Raw genomic sequence first — 24452 nt, forward strand, 5'->3', positions numbered from 1 at the left:
GAAGGTTGGTTGTCTGAGAAGAAGGAGACCCCGGAAGGGTGGACCCCCTTTGGGCTGGAGGAGGAGGCAGACGGGGTATTAAGGCCCTGGTCTGTTGCTTTTGCTGCTGCGGCAGCAGAAGTAATTGCCCTTGTTGCTGCTGCTGGTTTGGATGTTGTTGTTGCTGCTGCTGTGACGTTGGTGATTGTCTCTGTTGTTCTTGTTGCTGCTGTTGTTGTAGTTGTGGTTGCTGTTGTTGTTGCCTTCGACCGGGAGAAGAGTGTCTAAGGCGTTTGTTCTTAGCGCCTTCAGCATCTTCTCCGGGACGCTTGCTCACCCCAGTTGTCCTCACGGGGAACACAAGCCCTTCCCCGTCGCTGCTGCTACTCGAGACCATCATAGTCTCGGAAGGCCCGTCAGCAGGAGACTTCTCTACCCTCGGAGACGCTTGCGCCTCGCCACTTGTCTTCTTGGGGGAGGCAGCTTTACCTCCCCTACCAGCCTTGGTCTTCCGTCCTTTCCCCGTGGACGGGTCTTGGCTGGTGGCAGCCTTCTTAATGAGCAAAGTAACCCTCCCCAACATCTTGGCTTCTGGATACTCTGCAAGAAACGTACAAAGCAAGGTTAACGAACCAACAAGCAATGAGAAAGAAGATAAGCGGAAGACAAGACAATCAACAACATAAAAGCACAAGCAAGCCCGCCAGCAGGGAACAAGAAACAAGAAAAAGGAAAGTTTGAAAGGGACGACCATGCACGAGAAACGTGGATGGCCTTCCCCGAGCAAAACAAAACATCGCTTCCTGCTCCAGGAAGCTCCCGTACTCCTTGAAGTCCGGGAATGACATGCTGAGGGAAGAAGGGTCAACCATGATGACACCTTCTGGCAGACTACCGTCACTCAGACACCCGAGGAGCTCATCTACCCTATCGCAATATCTGTCGAAGGGTATCCTACGCGAATCTAGCCTAAGGAAGCGGGGATCAAACCCCATCTGAGAGGTCCGGGAAACTTCAGACAGGCTGGGGGTGTGGATCAATCGAAAACTAATCTTACCTCTCCCGGAGGTACTAGCCCCCGGAGCCCCTTCGTTAGGGTAAGCCGCGGCGTGGCGAGCCTCGATCTCCTCTTCCTCCGGCTGGGGGTCGGGGAACCTCTCCGCCCAACTAGGAGATAAAGTATTTTCGTCCCGGGCTGCTTGGGTGATCACCTTGGACAGCTCCAGGGCAATCTGCTCCCGGATGTCAGCTGACACCTGACTTTGCCCCCTGCCACTCACTGGCTCGATGTTTTGGAAGGAGGCAAGTAACCCATACTCCCTCAACGATTCAGAGGTCACAAGTCCCTCCACTTTCAACTCTTCCTCAGAAAGCCCTTCGTAGAACTTGGACCTCCTTATCATCTCAGCGCAGCGAGGTGTCCGCGGAACGACTTCTGCAAAATTCAAATACGAGCGTTAGAGATCCTACCAAAAGGCAAATCAAACGCAAAGAAACAAAGTTGAAAAGGAGAGGAAGGAACACTTACCAGGGATTTTGAAGTCCAAAGATAGGGCTGGCACCCTCTTCAGCGGAAAGCCAGTCGTCAGGAACCAGTATTCCCGGAGGTCTGGAACCCTCGCGGTATGACAGGTGGGGCACATCACGTCCGGGTGCCTTTCCAGCCTGTAAAACCCCACCTTGTCTGAATGACCCCTCATAGGCTGAGACTTCAACCCGTAGAAGTACAGCACCTCCTCCGGGGTAGGAGCTTCCAGTTTCCGGGACTTGCAAAAGATGAACCACCCTGCTAGGAGCTTGTAGCTGGGAGGAATCAACTGGAAGGGGGCAATCCCCGCCTTCACACAGAAATTGTCAAAGTAGCTCCTTAGGGGCAAGTGCGCCCCACACACTATGTGTGCCCAGCTCCAGGCACCGAAGCCCTCGTGACTCTGGCTAGCCGACTCGCCCAGCACCAACAGACGATGCGACATCAGACCTGGGATGTTCTTCAGGCCTGCCTCGGAGGAATACAGCTCCAGCATGCCATAATTCCTGAAAAGGTTCGGTTTTTGGTCCATCTCCCAGATGGAACTATTGGAAGTCGGTGGACTAGCTGCGACCACTTTCGCCTTTCCTTTCCCCTTTGCACCAGCGACAGGGGAACCCTTCTCTTGGGCAGAATCAGCCTCCCCCACAGCAAGGAGTTGTTCCTTTGAGATGTTCGTCACTGGACAAAAGAAAGAAAGAAGAAAACACTCTAAGCAGTCAGCACCCTTGTCATACCCTAGTGGTATCAAAGGCGTCGGGGAGACCCTCCCCGAAAACTGCTTGGAGAGGCTCCCACCGAGCTTACCGAGGGATCGGCACCATGCCACCCGAAGGGCAGCAAGGAACCAGACTCCGACTCCGAGCCTAAGCCCACCAAAAGAAGTGTTTTTCCAGAGAAAAACACCCTAAAGGCGTTCATGCTTATGCCCTAAAACAGCAAAACAAGGAACGACTTTCCGAACGCAGATCGCCCAAGCATGCAAAAAAAAAAAAAAAGGCTACTTATCGACTCACATCAATCACATGCCTACCAAAGCCCTATTCACGCATGCACATAAGCAATAATGGCAGAAACCTCTACTCTAACAACTACCAACAACCTAAGGTTTGGGATGAAAGAGCAAAGTAGAAATACTTACTGATATTCGGGTAGTTGGAGGTTGAAGGAATAACTGGATCACTGCACCGCACGATCGCGAGAAGTAAAAGCTGCAAAGACGAACGGCGATTCAAACCAGGAACTTCGGCGAATAAACCCACTGCCAAATCAAAAGAAAAGTTTCCAGATACTTACCAAAAGTAATGGCAAGTTCGGGGGAACGTAAGCTGGGAAGCCTGAGAGTTCGAAGGTTTGGAAATCTGAAAATCCTAAAGATAGAGAATCTGAAAGCGTAAAGAGGAAGAAAGGTCCTTTCCCTCGTTTTTATAGCAGGGAAGAAGTCGTTTCGAATTCCTCAAATGGACGGTCCCGATCTTCCCATTCCGTGTGCATCAGATCCAACGGCTGGAGATGAAGCGACGATCCTATTTATGACTCCTCGGATGGGAATAAAGTATTTATTTCCCATCATTACACCACCTCGGGCCCGGAGTACCATTAAAAACTGTCAAATCATTATTCAGATGACTGACGCACGCATACTCAACCAGTCGCCTCACGCACACGTCTTGGTCGCAGAACCATTCCCAGAATGACACGTGGTCCTTGCCGCACTTGAGTACTTGAATTCAAACAGAAGAAATTCCCTTTCTTTTTCATACTAACACTCAGGCGGGAAAAAGGAACCCTTCCGGGAACACAGAAGGTGCCCCCTCGCCTAATCTAAGAGACCGAAATACCCGGAGGACTGTACAAGCTCCCTGATCTCTCAAAGCTCCGTGACCTTGGGGGGTAAATGTTATCCAGATTTCCGGATAGCGTTTAGATTGATGTCCTCGGGGAAGCAGAATTATCGATGTCTTTCACGGTAGGTGACCAGAGCTCGCGGATGAACAGAAAGGCTTCGCCTCTCCCGTTTAGTGTCCGGATTACTCTTCCAAGCAAACACAACACGGAAACTCGTCAACTCTCCCGGAGCTCCCGAAGGGGTATCCTTCGGGGAAGCCCCTTCCAGGAGAAGCTCTTCAAGTGGTCTCCGCGGAAACAGTTCCGTGCCTCGCACGGAACAAAGCCAAACGGTCGAGTCCTGGAGGAGGCATATTTGGAATGATATCCGCCTGACACAGGATCCCGCCTGACACGCCCGTCAAGTCAAAGCCGCACACATCCCAGCACGCCTAAGGGTACCTTTTCGCCTACTGTTCCGCTGACAACTTGGAAAAGACGGCTGACTTTGTGTGTTCCCCATACTTTCACGTAAATATACCCACATAGAGTCTTGTAGCCATGCTACTACAGTAATTGTATCTCTATTTATGGCTGGTGTAATTAAGACTCATGTACGTAGAGAAAAACCCTAATCCGAAACCCTAGCTATAAAGACCCCTTCATTTTACAAGAAGAGGGACGACCAACAAATCACATAGCAAAAACTCTACTAAAATCTCTCTAGCTTCATCTTCTTCAAGAGAACCCGAGAGAAACACTGTGAGTGTGTGAAGTTCTTGTGCACCAGCCATCTTACTGTAACATTTTCCAAGTATAATAACATCGACTCGTGGACTAGGGCTTGTTAACGCCTGAACCACGTAAAAACACTGTTTGTTTAGTTACATTTCAGCATTTCTACAGTTCTTATCTTTTTATTATTCTGTTTGTATTCGTTTCCGAAAAACTCGGTAAACAGTTACAATAAAGTATAACAAATTACTATATAGTTTATCATCAAAAGTTATTTTTAGTATACTATACAGTAACTTTTTTTAATGAAAAGTTGTAATTCACTTTTTAGTCACTAATTTAATTTACGTGCAAATAATAGTGTTTCTTTTATTAATCAAACAAAAAATAAACTTAAAAGGTAATTTCGTATTATAAAAAAATACATATTTTGGTTGTTTATTATGAATTTTTGTTTAACCTAATTAGAAAGCAACTAAATAGTTATTTTTTAAATACAACAAAGTAGAAAATAAATTTTTTGGTTAACAAAATATAAAAAAAAAACTAAAATGTCACTTTTAATTCTGGCTATTTTCTCCAATGACGGTGAAAAAATCTATACTTCCCACATATCAAAATAGCCATATTGAAGAATAGGTCGTGATGGTACTACCCTTGAGCCAAACGACTAGCGATGTGGCCAGAATCTTCTTTTTAAGTTTTGGGGAAGAGAGAAAAGATAAAAATAGATTGATTTGAAGAAAGAGAAATTTTTTTTTTTTAAAAACCTTGTTTTAGGGTATAGATTATGATATATGTGTAAATAATTATTTAGAGGTGATTTTTGTAAATAAATTTAAAACTGTATTGAAGGATGTAATTAATCCAATATTTTCGGGCCCTTATTACCCAAGGACCTAAGTTTAAAAAGGCCCAAAGCTGCGAAATCTAGAGTTCGAAAGACGAGTCGTAGAAAGAAAACTCGAGCTACTAGCTATGGCGTCGACTACATCACCACCACCGTCATATCCAAGTGCTGCGAGAATCTCCGACTCTCCTTGCTTTCCTCAATATACTGCTTCTCTTAAATGTAAACCAGTTAATTTGCCTCTCATCTACAACTCTTTTTCTTTTTTCTCTTTCTCCTTCTCTTTATGATTAGTTTTTCTGTCTTATAACTCCATTGTTTCGTACAGAGTTCAATTCCTGTTCGAAACACCAACATTTTTCCTTTTGATGTTTTTTTTTCTTTCTCTTCATGGGTTTTTCTTCACATGGTTAATTTATATGGGCAGATTGATTTTGTGATTTTGCGCATTGTATTGAATTTTGTGTTTTTAATTTGGATTGGGACCCTAATTTGTGCCAATGCGTTGTAGTGTTTGAGAGGGTTGTCTTTCATATGATTATTAATGTGTTATTGAGTTAATGAATTTCTATAACTAATTACTTTCTTTGATCATTATCTTCATATATTTTTCCGTGATTCCTATAAGAAAATTGTTTTTCTAAACTTGTGAAAGAAAATACTTAACTTGAGACAAAGGATTTTGGTTAAGACACAAAGGATTTTGGGATGTATCCAAAGGTAGAACTTTTATAGGACCCCGTTTATCATTATGCTTGAGTTTCTAGCTGCTGAAGATTGTCGGGTTCTGTGAGAAGAACCCATTTTCGAGCTTGAACTCAGAAGGCAAATTTCAGGTTTTCTGGGCTATAAGGTGTTAGTAAATAAAAACACGGAAAGATAAGATCCTATCTAAGCTACTTTAGTACTGATAATGTTAGTCTTAGTTAAGGTTTAAAATTTATGTGGTGGAATGTTGAACAATAGATGCTTCATATTTGAAAAGGCAAGTATCCGTAGAACATTGTTGAGCTTTCTTTTATTTAGATTTGAAGAATTGTTTAATCTTTCTTTGTTCTTGCATACTAAGGACAAATCAGACAAAACCACTTTCACTGTGACAACATTGCTCCTTAACTGTAATGATAGTAATTTGATTGGTGCTCTCAGGTCTCGAAGAGTTTAGCACTGACAAAAGCAAATGTCAAGAACATTTTGATGTTTACAAGGAATGCAAGAAAAAAGAGGTTGGTTCTTTCAGCCATTGCAGTTCTTAATTTTGGTAGTGCTGTTCTAGAATTATTTCAGGTGTTCTAAACTATATTCGATGCTATGATTTCTGTTTTCAAATTTCAACAGAGGGAAGCTCGACTTGAACGAAACAAGACTCGGTCTTTGTTCTCATGAACTTCCTTTTGCTACTCACATTCCATTATAACCCAGACTGGAGATGAGATCACCGTGGATGGAGAATTTATACCAACAAAAATAATAAACTGCCTTGAAGTGTAGAACATGAAAGAGCCTTCCTCTGCAGTTTTTTGTCCTTTTTATTATCTATTATCACATGTCATGTTCTATTGAACATATCAGGCATTGTTAGATACTTCATCCCATGCCAAGCAACTTGTAGTAAATTAAAGAGAATGTAAATCCGTGCACAACCCTAATAAAAATAAAATAAGAAAACAGAGATTTATATTTCTCCTCTGTATTGCTGGAATCTATTTTTTTACGCTATTATTTGATGTTGTAGGTATGCAATGCTCTATATGAATGTAACTAGAGGACTGAGCTGAACAATCATGTTCATGTATTCGCTGGTGCATCATAAAAATATTATACAAAAAATATGAGATTGTGCTATTAGCAAAGTAAAATGGTCTATATCGGCAATGTATATTTGGTTTTGAAGTATAATGAAAAACGAAAACATCTTTATATTGCGATAAAAATATCTTTCACATTTTATTTCATTTTTAGTATTGTTAAAGTCAATACTAACTATTTAAAGGAAAGATGAATGAGATAACTTATTTGTATACAATTTCAATTCTAAATTTTGAACCTGATTCGTTTCGAAAAGTGGGATTTTGAGACCGGGAATACTATTGACCCAAGCAATACTATTAGTAATTTTTTAGTCAAACTTTGTTTGTAAATTTATATTTCTAAGATCCGTACTGAAATTTGACTATTGATGCATAGAAGGAGCACATATAACAAAATGATACTAAGTTAAATAAAATATCACATTTTTATCTTAGTATTCCCCTTCATTCCCAAAAGGCCCCTATCATAAATTTTCTTATCTTTTTCTTGTCTTCTCCCTCTCTATCTCTCAAGCTCTCATAAAAAAAAAAAAACAAGATAACCACAATTATCTTAAAGGAAAGAACTTCATTTTGGATTTCGGATCTAGGAACAAAAATCGTATGGGTAAGTATATATTTGTTATATGTAGTGAGGAAACATGTTTATCTATATTGCTTGTGCTATGTCGAACATATTTGCGTATGTCTTTATGTTTTATTGTAATTTTTCACTGTCAAAATAGACTTTCGTTCCTTTCTTGGTTTTTTTCTGAATTTTTTATCTGCATTGATGAGACTCAATAGACCTTGATAAAATCCTTATATGTTTATATTAATTGGCTATCTCAATATGTCTCGATGGTCTGCAGTAAAACCCTCACATATTTAGGAAAAATAACTAGCTCGATATAGCTCGACGGTCCTTGATGGACTTTGATAGAGGCATAGAACTTAATGTATGTAGTATATGTCTCGATGGGTTCATAAGAAATTTTTTGGGCAGTTTGCCTGAATGTACCTCGATTGTACTCGATAAACCTCGATAGGTTGACATCGATAGGCCTCGACATATCTCGATAGAAATTGATTTTTTGCTATTTTATGTTATAGTTTTAATTTTTGATCTTTTTTTGTTTTTTTAATATAGATTCGACTATTTCCATATTTGTTGTAGTCAATGGTGTTTGGGAGCTGGAAAATAGGGATTGAATTTTCAGGGAAACTGAAAATTAAATTCTACATTTGGAGAAAAGGGTGACGTATGAGCAACTGCTTGACATTTTATACGATTAGCTTGAAGTGAATAAATGTGTGTATGACTTAAAATTTGAGGTCTCGTACACATGCCTCTCACAATCCGTCAAACCTAGCATTATTAAAATTAATAGGCATGTGCGTGCATTCATTGGGTTAACATCGAAATCTATAGAGAAGTTGATTCCTCTCTGTGTGACATTGGTTAAGAAGGGAGTTATAAGAAATGCATCGATCTCTCCCAGCGTTAATAAAGAAGTTCGATTTGATTTGTAACATTTAACAAGATAAAGTGGAACTTACTCAACGTTTAGCAAACATAGGAACCAACTCAGCTGTCGAAAGAGTGATATCGGTCTTCGTAGCCCAGCTAAGCATCCTAGGAATCTGGTTCCCACTATTCTCACCGTACTTACTCTCGATAGTTGGCATGACCTCAAAAGCCCAGTACAAAAGTGTGGGGACATAGTCATAGAAACTATACTTCAACTCCTGTTTTTTGCTTGAACCCTCTTTCTTCTTCTCCTCATAATGTTTCAATTTTTTTTGCATGTCCTTTTGAACTACTCTAATAACCTTCTTAAAGAACAGCTCCCCCCACGGATACTTGAAAAAGTAGTCTAGATTCTCAACCATCTTCAGGGAATCAACCCATATCTGTGTTGTCTTCTCTGGGGCATTTATAATCCCCTCTATCAAATAGCACAAACTCAGCTTAAATGCATCTTCTGGGTTTGTCGATGCCTTCAAAGCATCTTCCAACTGGCCGAAACTAAACTTGGAATCACCATTTAAGTGTTCTTGGATGATCCGATCACTTGAAAGATGTTCTCTCAACTCATCTGGGGACAGGGTGTTCCCAAAATTCAGCCTGGTGACTAGAGCAAACTTTGCAATCCCAAATCTACAAAGAGTGTTGCCCATGTAGAACTGACCCTATTCAGGCTTCTTGCTTTCCATTTTCTGCAACATAAATTGATGTAGTAGAACCCCAGAAAAACTAAAGGGCTTAGCCTTGAAGAACTGTCCCAACGGGCATGCCTTTTCCCGTTCAATTAGCATGTGCCTCCTAAACTACTCTATAATGGTATCTAAGTAAGCATTACCCCTATAGGTGACACGACCAGGAAAGTGTTTCTCCAGTGGTACAATGAAATCAGACATCTGAAGAAAAAAAAACAGAAAAAACTATTAGTAAATATATTTTAAACAATCTGGTAACTATCGAGGACCATCGAGGACCATCGAGACATGTCGAGGCCCATCAAGGTTTAAAAAAACCAAACAGCAGATAAACTATCGAGATAGCACACAATATTGATGCTAACCATTACTGTCGAGGTCTTTCAAGGTCTATCGAGGTATAGGTAAAATCAGAAAATACCCAATTCTATCGAGGCAGATCGAGGTCCATTGAGGCCCATGCAAAATTAGAAAATGCCTAATTCTACTAAGATCTATCGAGGTATATCGAGGCCTCAAACAATATTGATGTTAGGCACCACTGTCGAGGCCTATCGAGGTATATCAAGGCAATACAAAATTATAATATATCTAACTCTATCGAAGCCTATTGAGACATATGCAAAATCATAAATATGTCTTATTCTATTGAGGCCTATCAAGGCTTATGCAAACCTAGATCCTAACAGATACTATCGAGACCAATCGATTTCTATTGAGGTAAATAAAAATCTCGAAAAAAACCAAAATTTCTTCATACCCCATCCCCGATATATCATATGAACAAAAAATTAACAAATAAACCAGACCTAAACAATTTATTGTAAAATAAACAAGTAAATTCCTCACCTTTGCCTATTTCAGGGTTGTTTCGTCGATTTCGTGGGTTTTCTCGCCTACCCGTCTACTCCGACAATGATTTCTTGCCACTTTCTGTGCTGCCGTGATCGTGGAAGACAAAGCCACAGTGAATGCGCAAAACGAGAGAGATTTTGAGGATTTTGGTTTCGAGACCGAGAATAGAGAGTCTGAGAGAGAAAGTAGGAAACAAATGAAAAGGGTATTTTTGGGACTAAAAAAAATACTAAGATCAAATACATATGTATACAGTGGATAGAGTATTTTTGTTATGGTACCACATTTAATGCATCAAGAGCCAAATTTCCCTAAAAAATGAACTTTTGTCATTTAGGGACACATGAGGATAAATGACCCCTTGTCATATTTACACATGACGTATGAGCCTTTCCTACCAAAAATTTATTCCTTTCCAAACCCTTCTTTTTTTATTTCCTATACTAAATCAAATCCTGGTGCAAACAATATGAGTGTTCAAGATTCCATGCAAGAACACATCATGAGATCCATTCATAACATTCATCACAAAATTACAACTTTATGTTTTCTTAAATTGTATATTCACACAAGTCATATTCTCCTTACTTCGAGATTAACCCCGTGTTCTGGTTCGATAACCAATCTGTAAGCTGCAGAATGCCGGTAAGACGGTGAAACTGAGAAGCAAAACTTGGACAGAATAAGAGATAATATTACTTTCAGCTCTGTCATGGCCAGGTGCTGGCCAATACAGATTCGAGTCCCTACACCAAAGGGAATGTAAGCCTGAGGAAACTTGCAAGCTCCAAGAATGCCATGCTCAAATCTTTCTGGATTGAATTGGTGGGCATCAGGGCCCCATAGATTAGTGTCTTGATGTAATAAAGAGATTGGAATTTGAATATTTAATCCTTTTGGAACTAGAATGTCTTTAAATTGAATATCCTGCAAGGCGTTCCTTACGACAAAAACTGCAGGCGGGTAAAGGCGCAAGGTCTCTTGAATCACCATAGTGAGCTGACAAGAAACATAAATAGTTAGAAAGAAAAAAAAAACATTCGATAATTTGCAATTGTAGGATTCTAAGTTGGCACAAACAGATGCAAAGTGCAATAACTGAGAATGATTAAGGAGAGATTTTGCTAACATTGGCATAAACAGATGCAATGGTTCAATAGATGAGAATGATTAAGCACGGATTTTAGTAGCATAAAAGTGAACAAAGATTATGTGAACATACAACTTTCATGCTTAGGAGCATATTGGCGTCAGGAATGCCATTCTTGCAAATTTCATCCACTTCTGCACGAACACGAGTTTGCCAGGCTGGATATGCAGCCAGCAGCATCAAGGTCCAAGATGCGGTAGTAGCAGTGGTCTCATGGCCAGCAAAATATATATTCTTGCAGTTATCTACTATGAATTTGTCCTGAGTAATGCCCAGAGATGGTCTATCTACACCGCCATAATCTTTGGCCCCCTCAAGTATCATCTGCAGAAGGTCCTTTTCATCAGCAGCCTCAGTGCGTTGCTTCACCACCTCTAAAATCATAGCATTGATTTGTTTTTCTAGTCTCCATATGTTTCTGTTGTTTATTGTTGGAATGAATCTAACATATTTGTTTATGACACCAATTAAGAATGAGCTCACAAAATGTAAAACATTGACATAACATGAAAATATCAAACAATCAATACAAGTCATTTTTATCTAAACAATGATGACAAAAAAATTAGGTTTATAGATATTTGTACCTTAAGCCAGGAATCCCAATAGTTCTTTTGGACATTAACTTTTGAAGAGTTCTAAGCTTTAAGAAAATTTGCTCCCCATGTGAATAACTGCTTCCAAAACAGGCTCTTGAGATTATATCAGCAGACAAACTTCTCAAATCCTCATCAACTTTAATATCAGCAACTCCTCCCTCTCCTTTAATTTTGTTCTCCCAAGATCTTATCAAGGAAGTTGTAGAGTCCACCATAAGTTTCACCATGCCCTTGACAAAGACTCACGTCAGAAATTAAGTTTAACTGAAAGTAAATGCAAATTTCCTTTTCCAAATCTAACTTCAAAACATTTTGTAGAGAAACATCATTACTCAAAAGTCAATCTTTACCGATCAGTAATGACTGTAAAGAGAAAAGAAATTAGAGAAGTGTTCTTACTATCCAAATTTGAGGAATTTCTCACATAAATAGTTAAAATGGTTCAATTTTTTATTCTTTCTTATTCCTCTTTAAACCCTTTGCCTTTATCATTTTCCTTTTTTTGCTTACATATTAGTAAAACAAATGAAATGATAAAAAACCTGACTTGGTAAAACTAGTATATACCTTGACCTTGTCCATGTAGAATTCAGGAGCAATAATCTTCTTTTGGTGAGCCCAAATTTGCCCACTAGAGGATATAATACCCTGGCCAAACAGTGGTCCATGATTCTTGGAGATATAAGGAGGCCTTCCTAGACTCAAAGAAGTGCATAGGCTAACTTCCTTCACCATCTCTATATCTGTTATGCATAAGAATTGGATATTTCCTGCTGCATAAGTAAAAATTGGCCCTGCATACATTCATGTGCCACACAAGTTACTTCACATCATAACCAAATATATACACATAATTATTTTTATATGTATATATATATATGTATGTATATTAAACAGTAGAAGTGATGTTTAGAGAGAGTTTACCATGCTTTTCTCGCCACTGTATCAAATGGGGTAAGAGGGTTGAAGGCCAATCATGACCAATCGAAACGACATCACGAAGTTCGTCGTTTGAAGTAGAAGCAGCAGTAGGACTCCTTTTTTAACTTAACTCAAGCTTCATCTTGTTCATTTCAGGGATATTTCCCAATAGAGATGAAGGTAATGGCCCTCGAATCCCTTGCTTTTGAAGCTTCGATCTTAGCCTTAGAGGTTTCAACACAAAAGAATGATAGAGATAAAATAACAATAATACAAACCCACCGACCAAAGCACCTTGTAAGACGTTTACCACCTCCATTGCTACCTCTCTGCTATCTATCTTTTGGGTTTCTGCCTTCAAAAAATTTGGAAACTGACGAGTTTTGAAGAGCTAAGCTTGAAATCTGAAAAGTCATTCAAAAAAGAAAAGTAACTATTGTTTTCATCAGGATTTTTTTAATACAACTTTTAATTGTTTAATCATAGTTAGTAGATACACGTGTATTTAATATTACCTGCCAACTAATACTGTTGCCACATTTCTTACTCTTACATGTACAGACAGACGTTAAATTTGTGTTCGAAGCTATAAAATAGTAATTTCCTTTTTCCTAATAATATTTCCAACTTTTGTCAAAAAACAATATAATATTTCAAACCTCCCTCAACAAATAAAATAATTACAATAATATAATTTCTATATATGAAAGTGTAAATTTAAGTGGATAGTTTTTTTGCAACAAAATTTAAGTAAATAGTTGATTTGTTAAATTTTGAGTAATGGAACAAAAGATGTGTAATTTAGAAACAATTTTTTTTAATTCATTTATAAAAGTATTTTAATTTTCGTTTGCACATTAAATAATAATTAAATTAATAAATTGGAATTAAAATAATCTATATATATATCTTTATCTTAATATATTATAATATGACTTTAATAAAAATTATTGTTTTCCTTTAGATTTAATTTTTTTTTATTATTTTCTAACACAATTAGTTTTAAAGTAATCTAAATAATATAAATTAAGTAATATATATATATATAAAATAATAAAGTAATCTAAATAAGGTAAATAAATAAAAAAAATAAAAAATAATAAATAAGTCACAATAATTTATCATCACATATTTTAAATTTTCATATTAAAATATTTAAACTACTTAATCAATTATGTTTCCTGTTACACCCAAATTTCGAGAATGAGTAAATAAGTCTCGAAATATAGGCTCAAAAAGAGTAAGCTCGAAAATGACAAGTGTTGGTTGTACACTTGTATAGTTTGATATGATTCCGGTCTTGTTCAATTATTAACACCCGAGTATGAGTTCGATGAAACCACTAGATGAGAAGGAGGTTGATTGGAATGACGAGCTTAAAGTCTGGATCGGTCTCGAAAGCGCATAAACTTACGATCGAGCTTAGGAACGCGTTTTCCACGCAGCAACTGTTAGGAAATCCCTATTCTTTAGGGATTTGTTGCTATCAGATATTAAATCTCAGTTATCATGGGATATTGTGTAATTAATGTATTTATTTGCATTTATTTCATAATTTTAATGATTGTTGGTAACTTTCCAAAATAAAGGGAAGATATTCTGTCAACTATGCCCATAAATAGCCTGGGAAATTTCATTTGTACTCACGCACAAATTATACGGAGAATACGTTGCTAAATTACTTTCTGAAAAAACTTTGAGAGAGTATCAAGATCAATAATATTGACACGTGTACTAGGTAGATTTTAATAGTTGAACTACGTAAAAAACTTGTGATTTTTTCTATTTTTTCTGAAACATTGTTTAGTGCTCTTCATAATTAAGTTGACGAAAAACGGCGTCAATAGTTTGGTGCTCTACATAATTAACTGGTGGATGACCATTGCCACAAATTCCTAAGGAACGAACTCCTCAAACTGAGAACCATCCGCGAAGGCCTGGGAAGCAACCTATGGCAGATTAGGGTCCGGATGAAGGAAGCGCATCATCCGAATCCAGGGGGCCACCTGCTCCAACCCCCAGGCCCGATGGGGATCTCTATTATAATCCCGAGAGATACGTGCCCATTGTGGAATTAGAGAATCGCCAACTGCACCAACAGTTGGCCGAAGCCACACGGCGTAACGAAGAATTGGCTAGGTAGGCCGCTAAGGCCCAGGAACCTCCTCCGAGGACCAGAGGGCATCCCCGCGGGAGTACGGCCGAACAAAGGGCCCAACCAAGGCCTAGGGAAAACACAAGCAACACTCGCCCTGGGAGGAATACTCAAACTACTATTGGTGGTAATCCTACGGTGAGTGTAACTGCGGGAATGGGGAATAACCGAGCTCCCTCAGCAGCTTGGAGCACTAACCCCGAGCTTGTTAGGATAACCCGGAGCCAGTCTGAGCCAACTCTGGACCTTCCAGACCCAACAATGGAAGGCCCTCGTCGTCGCCTATAAGGCATCCTTCGTCTCCAATAAGGCACCCATCTCCGGTTCGAGAGGCACCCCAGCCGACTCCCAATAGGAACTGGATAGAGGAGCGGGCACCGTAGAGACCTTCTCGAAGTGGCAGCCAAAACAAGAACCATAGAGCTCAACCCGAACACGGGGGAAAGCGAGAGGCTCCCCGAGGACATAAGGCATTCCAGCCAGCAGGAAATGACATGTCGAGGTCACAAACAACTGTAGTGAGAGGGCCAGTGGAGGATCCACCTTGAAACCATCGGGCCATACAACCAGAGAGAAATGTTAGTTTCATGAGTGGAAGTTTGGACCTCAGTAGGTCGGTGAGTGTATATAATATCGAACCTAGATATACTGGGAATTGCGAGAACAACAACCATGATCTTCAAGATCATTTGAATCAAAACTAGGGGCAGGCTAACCCTTCAAACCCGGATTTACGGGCACATTTGAATAGCTGAAAAGAGCCCATGCAGCCAGTATATGGGAATCAGTATAACCATGTATTGGGGCAGGGAGATGGAGTTTTCACAAACAATAACCAGCTGCCCCAAGTGCAAACTCAACCTCCGGTGGACTTGGTCCAGGAAAGAATTAACCAGCTCAAAAGAACATTCCGACTCCTTCAAGATGAAATGAATAAGGACAAGGCAGACGACTCTGATGAGGAGCTCAAGCCTTTTTCTCCGCACATATCGAATACCCCATTTCCTTACGGATTCAAGATACCCTATGTGGCTCATTTTGACAAGAACTCAGATCCATATAGCCATCTGAGCACATTTAACACAATCAAGCACACTAGCAATGTTGGTTATGAGCTCAGGTGCATGTTATTTCCAACCACTCTGACGGGACCAGCAAAAAACTGGCACGACAAGTTCCGAAGGCATTCGATCTCGTCTTGGGAACAATTAGCAAAAGAGTTCAAGAAACAATTTAAGGCCATGGTAGGCGTCAGACCTGAAGCCTCGACCTTGACTAATGTTAGACAGCAACCGAGAGATTCATTAAAAAGCTACCTAGCAAGGTTTAACATTGAGGTGGCACGAGCCCGTAATGTCAATGATATTGATCATCTTATGGCAGTTCGAGGTGGGATATTGCCAGGAAGTCCCATTTGGGATGATATGCAAAGGAAACTGATAAGGACCATAACTGAGTTCAACAAAAAGGGCTCAGCAATTCATCAATGTAGAGGAGGCAAGGTTAGCCTTGAAACTGACCCCTCAGCCTATTATAACTACAACGATGAATGTTAACTCAGCCTTAACCTCGGCTACCCCCTCAACATCTTGACCCTCGGGAGACAACCCTTCAAAGAGAAAGAAAAATGAAGGGAATAACTCAGAGGCGGATAGGGGGAAAAAGAAAAAAGGAGATAAGTATTTCTAAATATACACGGTTTATACCGAGCTTACTGAAACTCGGGAAAACATCTTTACCACAAAAGAGAATCAGGTCCCGTTTAGACGACCTGACCCAATGCGAAATAAAAAATAAAAATAAAAAAGAGAGACCAATAAGTACTACAGATTCCATAGAGACATCAGACATACTACCGATGAATGCAGACAGCTGAAGGATGAGATCGAAGGTCTGATCTCGAGAGGATATTTTGGGCAATATGTAAGAAACAGAAATCTGTCTCAAGCGTCGGCTGGACAGAGGGCAGCTCCAACGCATCCTGCCCAACAGAATACAGTCTCACGAGCGAGGGAGGATGATCGACCTCCCCCAATAGATGGGGAGGATGTGGTAACCATTTCTGGAGGACCACACCCCGCTGGGTTGAGTAGAAATATCCAGAAAAGATATGTTTACGAGCTCAAGACAGGGGGCGGATCTCCCTACAAACTTGAACCGCGAGATCCAAAACAACAAAGGGTTGAAACTCAACCCATTACTTTTACAGAAGAGGATGCATCGCACGTTCAGTTTCCCCACAACAACCCTTTAGTCATCATACTCCAGCTCGCCAACAAAAAGGTGTGTCGGGTCTTGATAGATAATGGGAGCTTGGTTAACATCCTTTGTAAGGCCACTTTAAAAAAGATGGGACTCACGCTCTGAGATTTGAAAGCCTGTGCAATGATGTTGTACAGATTTTTAGGAGAAGGGATAGCCAGCACGGAATCCATTGAGCTCCTAGTAACCTTAGGAGACTATCCAGTCTCGGTAACCAAGATGATGGAGTTTATAGTGGTGGAAACCCCATCTACCTATAACATACTGCTCGGGAGACCAGCCCTGATTGGGCTAGGGGCAGTGTCATCCGCTAGGCATTTGGCCATCAAGTTCCTGACTTCTAGTGGCATTGGGACGTTGAAGGGAGACCAGCTTGCAGGACGAGAATGTTATAGCAGTTCCATGAGAGGGAAGAACCAAACAAGTGCACAGGCACTTGTTGTTATCCAAGAAATGCATGGGTCTGTCTTCAAAATCGAAGAAGAGATCGACCCTAGAGTAGAAGAGGATAGGGCTGATCTCGGATCGATAGAAGAGCTCGAGGACGTAAAGCTCGATGAAAAGGATACCACCAGGGTGGTGAAAATAGGGAAGAACCTCTTCGAGGACTCGAGATAGCAATTAATTCGCATCTTGAGGGAAAATCAAGATGTGTTTGCATGGTCACACTCGGATATAGTTGGGATCAGCCCAAACATTATAACCCATGCACTCAACATAGACAAAAGCTTCCCTCTGAAGCAACAAAAAAGAAGGCTCTTGGACAATGATAGGAAGAAAGCCTTGAAAGAAGAGGTCAAAAGATTGAAGGCGAATCGGTTTATCCGGGATGATTTCTACCTTGATTGGATAGCCAATCCTATGTTGGTTCCGAAGCCCAATGGAAAGTTGCAAACTTGCATTGATTATTCAGAACTCAATAAGGCATGTCCAAAGGATTGCTTTCCCTTGCCTCGAATCGATCAGCTCGTAGATGTCACTGCAAGTCATGGCATCATGTCATTCATGGATGCATACTCTAGGATATAACCAAATATCCATGCATGCTCCTGACCAAGAACATATGAGTTTCATGACTAATAAATGTTTGTATTGCTACAACGTAATGCCTTTCGGGCTCAAGAATGCAGGAGCTACATACCAAAGATTGGTGAATAGGATGTTTGCGGAACAAATAGGAAATAACATGGAGGTTTATGTGGACAAAATGCTAGTCAAATCTAAGCATAACTGTAACCATGTGGACGACCTCGCTGAATGCTTCGCTGTGCTCCGAAAGTACAATATGAGACTTAACCCACAGAAATACTCATTCGGAGTATCCTCGGGAAAGTTTCTCAGATTTATAGTGAATGCTCAGGGCATAGAGGCAAACCCCGATAAGATTAAGGCTTTAATCAATATGCCCTCACCTCAAAAATAGAAAGATCTCCAGAGCCTAACTGGACGAATGACGGCCCTAAGTAGGTTCATCTCGAAATCTACAGATTGATGCCTCACTTTCTTTAACCTTTTGAGAGGGGGCAATAAATTTGAATGGTTGGACGAGTGTGAACTCGCATTTCAAAATCTTAAGAAGCACCTCGCCAAGCCACCAGTCTTATCCAAGCCAATTACAGGGGAAATATTGCACTTATACCTCGCCACAACCAAGCATGTCATTAGCGCAGTACTTGTTCGGGAGGATAAGAAAGTGTAAAAACTTGTGTACTATGTTAGGAAAAGGTTACTAGGGGAAGAGTCGAGATATCCGTTAATGGAAAAGCTAGCTTTGTGCCTGATACATGCATCCCGAAAGCTTCGACCCTATTTCCAAGCGCATCTTGTACATATATTAACTGATCAGCCGTTAAGGCAAGTATTATCCAAGCTTAAGGCCTCCGAGAGATTGTTAAAATGGGTTGTCGAACTCGGAAAATTCAAGATCACCTATCATTCAAGAACGACGATCAAAGGGCAGGCCTTAGCAGATTTCATTGTTGAATGTATGAGAATCACCAACGAGGAAGTCATAACCCCAGCCTGCGAGTTATGGAGACTTTACGTCAATGGATCTTTCAATGAGAACAAGTCGGGGGCAGGAATCATTTTGATCACTCTGACAGGAAATCATTTTCATTCAGCGTTATGATTTGGCTTTGAAGTTTCAAATAACGAGGCTGAGTACGAAGCACTATTAGAAAGTCTTTGGATAGCTTCTGAGCTCAAGGCAAAGGTCATTCACTGCTATAGTGATTCCCAATTAGTTGTTAACCAGGTCCTAGGTGAATATCAGGCTAGTGGCATTAAAATGACAACCTATTTGGAGAAAGTTAAGGCGACGTTTGGGGAGTTTGAATTCTATGCCATAGAACAAGTTTCGCTAGAGAAAAACTCAAATGCGGACGCCCTGGCAAGGCTTGCCACGACCAAAGAAGCTGACACACTTAATGTGGTGTCGGTCGAATTCTTATCTGTCCCAAGTATAACCGATCCCGAAGAAGAAGATGTCAACATGATTGACTCACAACCTACCTGGATGACCTCCATAATTGACTACCTCGAAACCGGAAGTCTCCCAGCAGATCGGAACGAGGCTAGGAAACTTATGTACAAAATACCAAGATACACCATCTTGGAAGGAAGGCTGTACAAAAGAGGGTATTCCATGCCACTACTAATCATAAGTCGAGCCTTTAAACCTTCGACTTATAAGCCGAGTCTTTTAAACCTTCGACTTATAAGTCAAGCCTTTAAACCTTTGACTTATAAGCCGAGTCTTTTAAACCTTTGACTTATAAGCCAAGTCTTTTAAACCTTCGACTTATAAGCCAAATCTTTTGATCCTTTGACTTATAAGTAGAGTCTTTTAAATCTTCGACTTATAAGCCGAGTCTTTTAACCAAATATATCCTTGACTAATAAGCCAAGCTTTTCATCAGGTACCATAGATGGATCCTTGACTTATAAGCCAAGCTTTAGTCAGATACCATAGATAAATCCTTGACTTATAAGTCGAGCTTTTCAATCGAATATAATCGATAAGCTCTCAACTTATAAGCCGAGCATTTCAATCATATATAATGGGTAACCCTTGACTTATAAGTTGAGCTTCAATCAGATTACAGATAAGCAGTTACTACTTAACACAAGTAAATACAACGCAATTAACATGTTTAATAAAGTATTCTCAGCATAGTGATACCCATGTACTATAACTGGGCCAAGCCCTAAACACAGACCGGGTGCAGTTTTCTTACCTCAAGTCTTGAGTAAATAGTGTCTGATGACCCCCGAGCACGATCCTTTCCTCCTGAGCCTAACAGTTCACCCAACTCACAACCATAGCAATGAATAACTATCAAGAAATGAACTAATATAGGCTTCCAGACCTAGTCCTAGCCTCTGGGACCTCGCATTCTACTAACTCGGGTAGTAGAACCATTCCCGAGCCCTTATGTTTGGGTTCTCAGCTCCCAAAACCTAATTTTTATCACTTCCCCAATTTGAGATGTGGCACCCCCCCCCCCACTAAGGGACACGGCGCAACAAGTTAGAGAGCCTCGAGCCCAAAACCACAAGGCACATGCCGCGACACAACTCGCCTAGCGCCACGGCACCAAGGCAGTTTGAGGCACATGCTTGTCCCTCTAAGTTCACAAGGGTCCCTGCGTGACCCTGCGAACTCAAAAAACCAGTGATGTTCATAATCGCCAACCTTCCTAAAATCATCTCAAAACATGTTTTCACTTGTTTTGTGTAACGCCCTAAACTCCAGGGACCGTTACGGTGTGCCTTCTAAATAGTGCTAAACTCGCTAATCGAGTCATTTGACCAAAATCGTGTACTAAGTATGATTAGCGGTTTAGGGATTAAAAAATTTGGTTAAGATGTAACGTTTCATTAGAACGTATAATATATATGTTGGGATCCCAAAATTATAATTTCAGAGTCTACTACAAGAAAATATTTACAACAGGCCGTTCTACGCGGCAAAACAGGGTTTAACTCTAGTTCCTCTTTAAACCTCGGCCGTGGCAGTCGAGCAGCTGCATATGTACACCTCATCACCTAAGCTCTCCAACTCAAGGATGATCCAGCTTTCTTTTGCCTTTACCTGCACCACATAGCACCCGTGAGCCGAAGCCCAGCAAGAAAATTTAATATGCTCATGAACAGTTATAACATGTCATCAAATTATAAGGCACACGCCTAGCAAATATAGCCCTATTCCAGCAGGCAACAGATCCACATAATATTGACTATAACACATCAACCAATGATCATAATAATCATCCAGGACTCTTAGCCCCAATATAGAAACACAATGTTGGGTATAATACACCAACCAATGATCATAATAATCATCCAGGACTCTTAGTCCAAACAAATAGGTGACAGTCGCAAAAGTCACAAAAGTGGGTACAGCCCCCTCTAGCCATGTGACGATAGGATCACCAGGGCTTAACAGATAAGTAAACCTTCCATAGCTTAAACAGGGTAGGTGCTTGGTGATTAGTCACCAACATAACCTTTCTCATGACCATAGAGTCATAACCTTGGAACATCGTTCCCTAGCCGTGTGACAAGTCGTCACCTGGGCCCTAGGCCCCGACTCTAGTAACTTGTCTTAGACTAGACAAGCACTTATAAGTTTCATCGACCTTAGGGTCGGTCCAGCATTAATACCCCATATGAGTCATTCAATGCTGATATCGATTAGATCTAATCTTCATTTGGCTCGGCGTTCATGACGCTATGCCATTTCTGACTCTTAGGTCAGTATCCCTGACTAGTCAGTGCCATAAACAAGTAAGCATTGCCACCAAACATATATCACATATCCAATATCCGAATACAGGGCATTCAACATGCTTACTTAACAAATACTAGTACAATTAGGATCATGCATAAACATAGAGGCTCAAGCTCTGAACAATATCATACCCAATATACAAAGCATGTCCTAATCACATGTTTCTCGTGCATTACATGCATCGCATATAAACATCCAACATTCATCAAGTACAACCATGCATGTCATATATACACAAAGTGCAGTTTTCTTACCTTCGGTTCGAGTGAGAGTTAGAACAAGAACGACCCTTGAGAACGATCGATCCTTAATCCTTTAGCGGTCACCTAGTCATAACAAAAACAATATCCAATTAATGAAAATCACCAAAGATAGGGTCTTAACCTAAACCCCACTCTTGGGACCTCAAAACATGCCCACACGGTGAGTAGATTTGATCCCGGGCCTTAAGGATTGAAATCCCGAGCCAAAAACCCTTAAAAACACCCAAAACAGGGTTCTAAAGAAACAGAGTAGCGCTACAGCGCTACTTAATAGCGCCCCAGCGCTATACTCAGAACCAAACCGCCCTAACTGAAGCCCTGTGTAGCGCTATGGCGCCCTCTGATGGGCGCTGTAGCGCTACCCCCAAACTGAGTCACTCCTGAAACTTTCTTCTTCGACTCCTTCAGTTCTAACTCGATTCCAATGCTTCCAAATCCCACTTTTGGTGCTAAATGAACCCAAAAACCATCCTCACATATTCTAGGCACCACAACCCCAAGAACCCTAGCCAAAACTCCAATCAATTCCCAACTTTCCAACCCAAAAACCAGCTGGAACTTAACTTAGAAAACAGAGCAAAAGCAAGAGTTCTAGTGGCTAGAAACTCACCTCAATCTCAGCAACACACCCTCTTCAATGGTGGAGCATAACCCTAGCTTATCCCAACTTGGTTCCTTGGCTTGATTCCTCAAACAAAGCTTGAAAATCCAAAGAGAAATGAGGAAGAAAACCTATCGGGAGAGAAGGAGAAAAGAGACTCTATTTTTGTTACTCTTCTACAGCCTTAATGGCTGATATAAATCTCTTAGGGTGAAAAGATCTAAATGCCCTTAGGTCTAAAATAAAACCTTAACAGCCACTAAGGGCAAAACCGTCCTTTCACACCTATTTCATTAATCACAATTAACACCCTCCAATTCCCGCTATTCTCAATAACCTCAAACACCAATAATCCATATCCCATTACCCTTTAATTCCTGGTAATGCTCTAATCATTAAATTTACCCCGAGACTAATCCCGAGCCTCGAACTTAAACCCGTTATGACTAGACCGAACACTTGCATTCCATTATCGTCTCATGTTGAATAGCTCGAACCAATCCACCTTATAATGTGGCTATATTAATTAATCACAAACATGCACCAGAATACGCAATTACGCCCACAGCAGCCAAATTACCCAAATACCCTCATAATTATAAATACTCCCATATGCATGCATTTACCATCATATAATAATATAATTCACATAAACGTGCATATGATCATTAAATAGCATCATAATTCAATTATGGCCCTCCCGACCTCCTAATCAAGGTCCTAACCCTTATTAGGAAATTCGGGGCATTACATTTTGACCATAATAATGGTCTCCGCAGCTCAGAAACATAGCAAACAACTCTAAAACTCAATTGAGCATCAAAATTCAATAAACTTCGTAACTTTAAAAAAAAAAATCAAACTAGAAACCCATTGAACTGAATTACCTCCAATAAAATTTGATTCCCAGCTGTTTCCCTATGCTTAACAACTTCCAAATCCCTTAGGAAGCTTGCTACCAAGCTCTAGAATCACAAATCCCTTCAAAGTTCAAAGAGACTTAGAGAGAAAATGAGAGAACGAGAGAGAAGTGAGAGAGCTTTGATGTTTTGTTTTTGCCCTATTTCTCCCCTCCTATTGAGTTAATAAAATTAACCGAAAAAAATAGCCAAAGGGTCCAAAAGACCAAAACGCCCCCAAGTCAACTATTTCCTCTCAACGCCCCTCGAGGGCAAAATCGTCATTTTACCCTCCCGTCTTACAATACACTTAAAATTCCTAGTTAATTTTTCTATACCCAGAATGTCACTATTTTTCCCCAAAACACAACTCATACTCTAGTGAGTCCCAGTAATTCACCGAATTACCAAAATTCCACTTGGCTACCCAAGCCGGGTATAAATCCCCCGTTGTGACTAAACCGCTATCTTGCTCGAAAGGACCGACTCCTACCGAATATCTCAAATATATCCACATAATATTGTGGTCTCAATCACATAATCATATAATTACAATTAGACCATCAATGGGTCAAAATTACAAATATGCCCCTTTAAATAAAAGTGGGCATGTTTTGCACATTTAATACACTTAAACATACATAATTAGTTATATAATAATATAACCCATGCAATTCACATAATCACATAAATATTCACTTAATTTACATAATATTCTGATATTACCCTCCTGGACCCCCTAATCAAGGCACTAAGCCTTATTAGGAATTTTAGGACGTTACATTTAAATTACGAGTTTTTTAATCATTTTGAGGGTAATTTCTAGGGGATTATAAATATACACTTAGGGTTTCATGAAAGGGACTTTTAGAATGTCTTGGAGGCACTTTTCAAACGTCTTGGAGGCTGAGAATACATTGGAGAACATAGAGAAGAAGGATTGAAGCCAAATTGAACATCTAGTCTAGTTATTCTTCTCTTACTTTTCTTTTCTTTTTAGTTATGAACATGAATGTTATTGAT

The 24452-nt window shown here is 40.2% G+C and overlaps 2 protein-coding genes and 1 pseudogene across 2 annotated transcripts; 1 reads left to right on the forward strand and 2 right to left on the reverse strand.

The window, feature by feature from the left end:
• The first annotated feature begins 4983 nt into the window (after positions 1 to 4983).
• LOC133804387 (cytochrome c oxidase-assembly factor COX23, mitochondrial) lies at positions 4984 to 6621 on the forward strand. Its single transcript, XM_062242554.1, has 3 exons — positions 4984 to 5141; positions 6069 to 6145; positions 6258 to 6621. The coding sequence occupies exons 1-3, from the start codon at positions 5048 to 5050 to the stop codon at positions 6303 to 6305; spliced, it is 219 nt and encodes a 72-aa protein (XP_062098538.1). The 5' UTR covers positions 4984 to 5047; the 3' UTR covers positions 6306 to 6621.
• Positions 6622 to 8109: 1488 nt separating this feature from the next.
• On the reverse strand, positions 8110 to 9957 carry LOC133804297 (uncharacterized). Its single transcript, XM_062242459.1, has 2 exons — positions 9779 to 9957; positions 8110 to 9130 (listed from the first exon to the last, which is right to left on the reverse strand). The coding sequence occupies exon 2, from the start codon at positions 8888 to 8890 to the stop codon at positions 8270 to 8272; it is 621 nt and encodes a 206-aa protein (XP_062098443.1). The 5' UTR covers positions 8891 to 9130; positions 9779 to 9957; the 3' UTR covers positions 8110 to 8269.
• A 54-nt stretch (positions 9958 to 10011) lies between these two features.
• Positions 10012 to 12869, reverse strand: LOC133804296 (cytochrome P450 714C2-like; annotated as a pseudogene).
• Positions 12870 to 24452: the final 11583 nt, after the last annotated feature.

The sequence above is a fragment of the Humulus lupulus genome, chromosome X (genome assembly GCF_963169125.1).
Source record: "Humulus lupulus chromosome X, drHumLupu1.1, whole genome shotgun sequence".
NCBI lineage: Eukaryota > Viridiplantae > Streptophyta > Magnoliopsida > Rosales > Cannabaceae > Humulus > Humulus lupulus.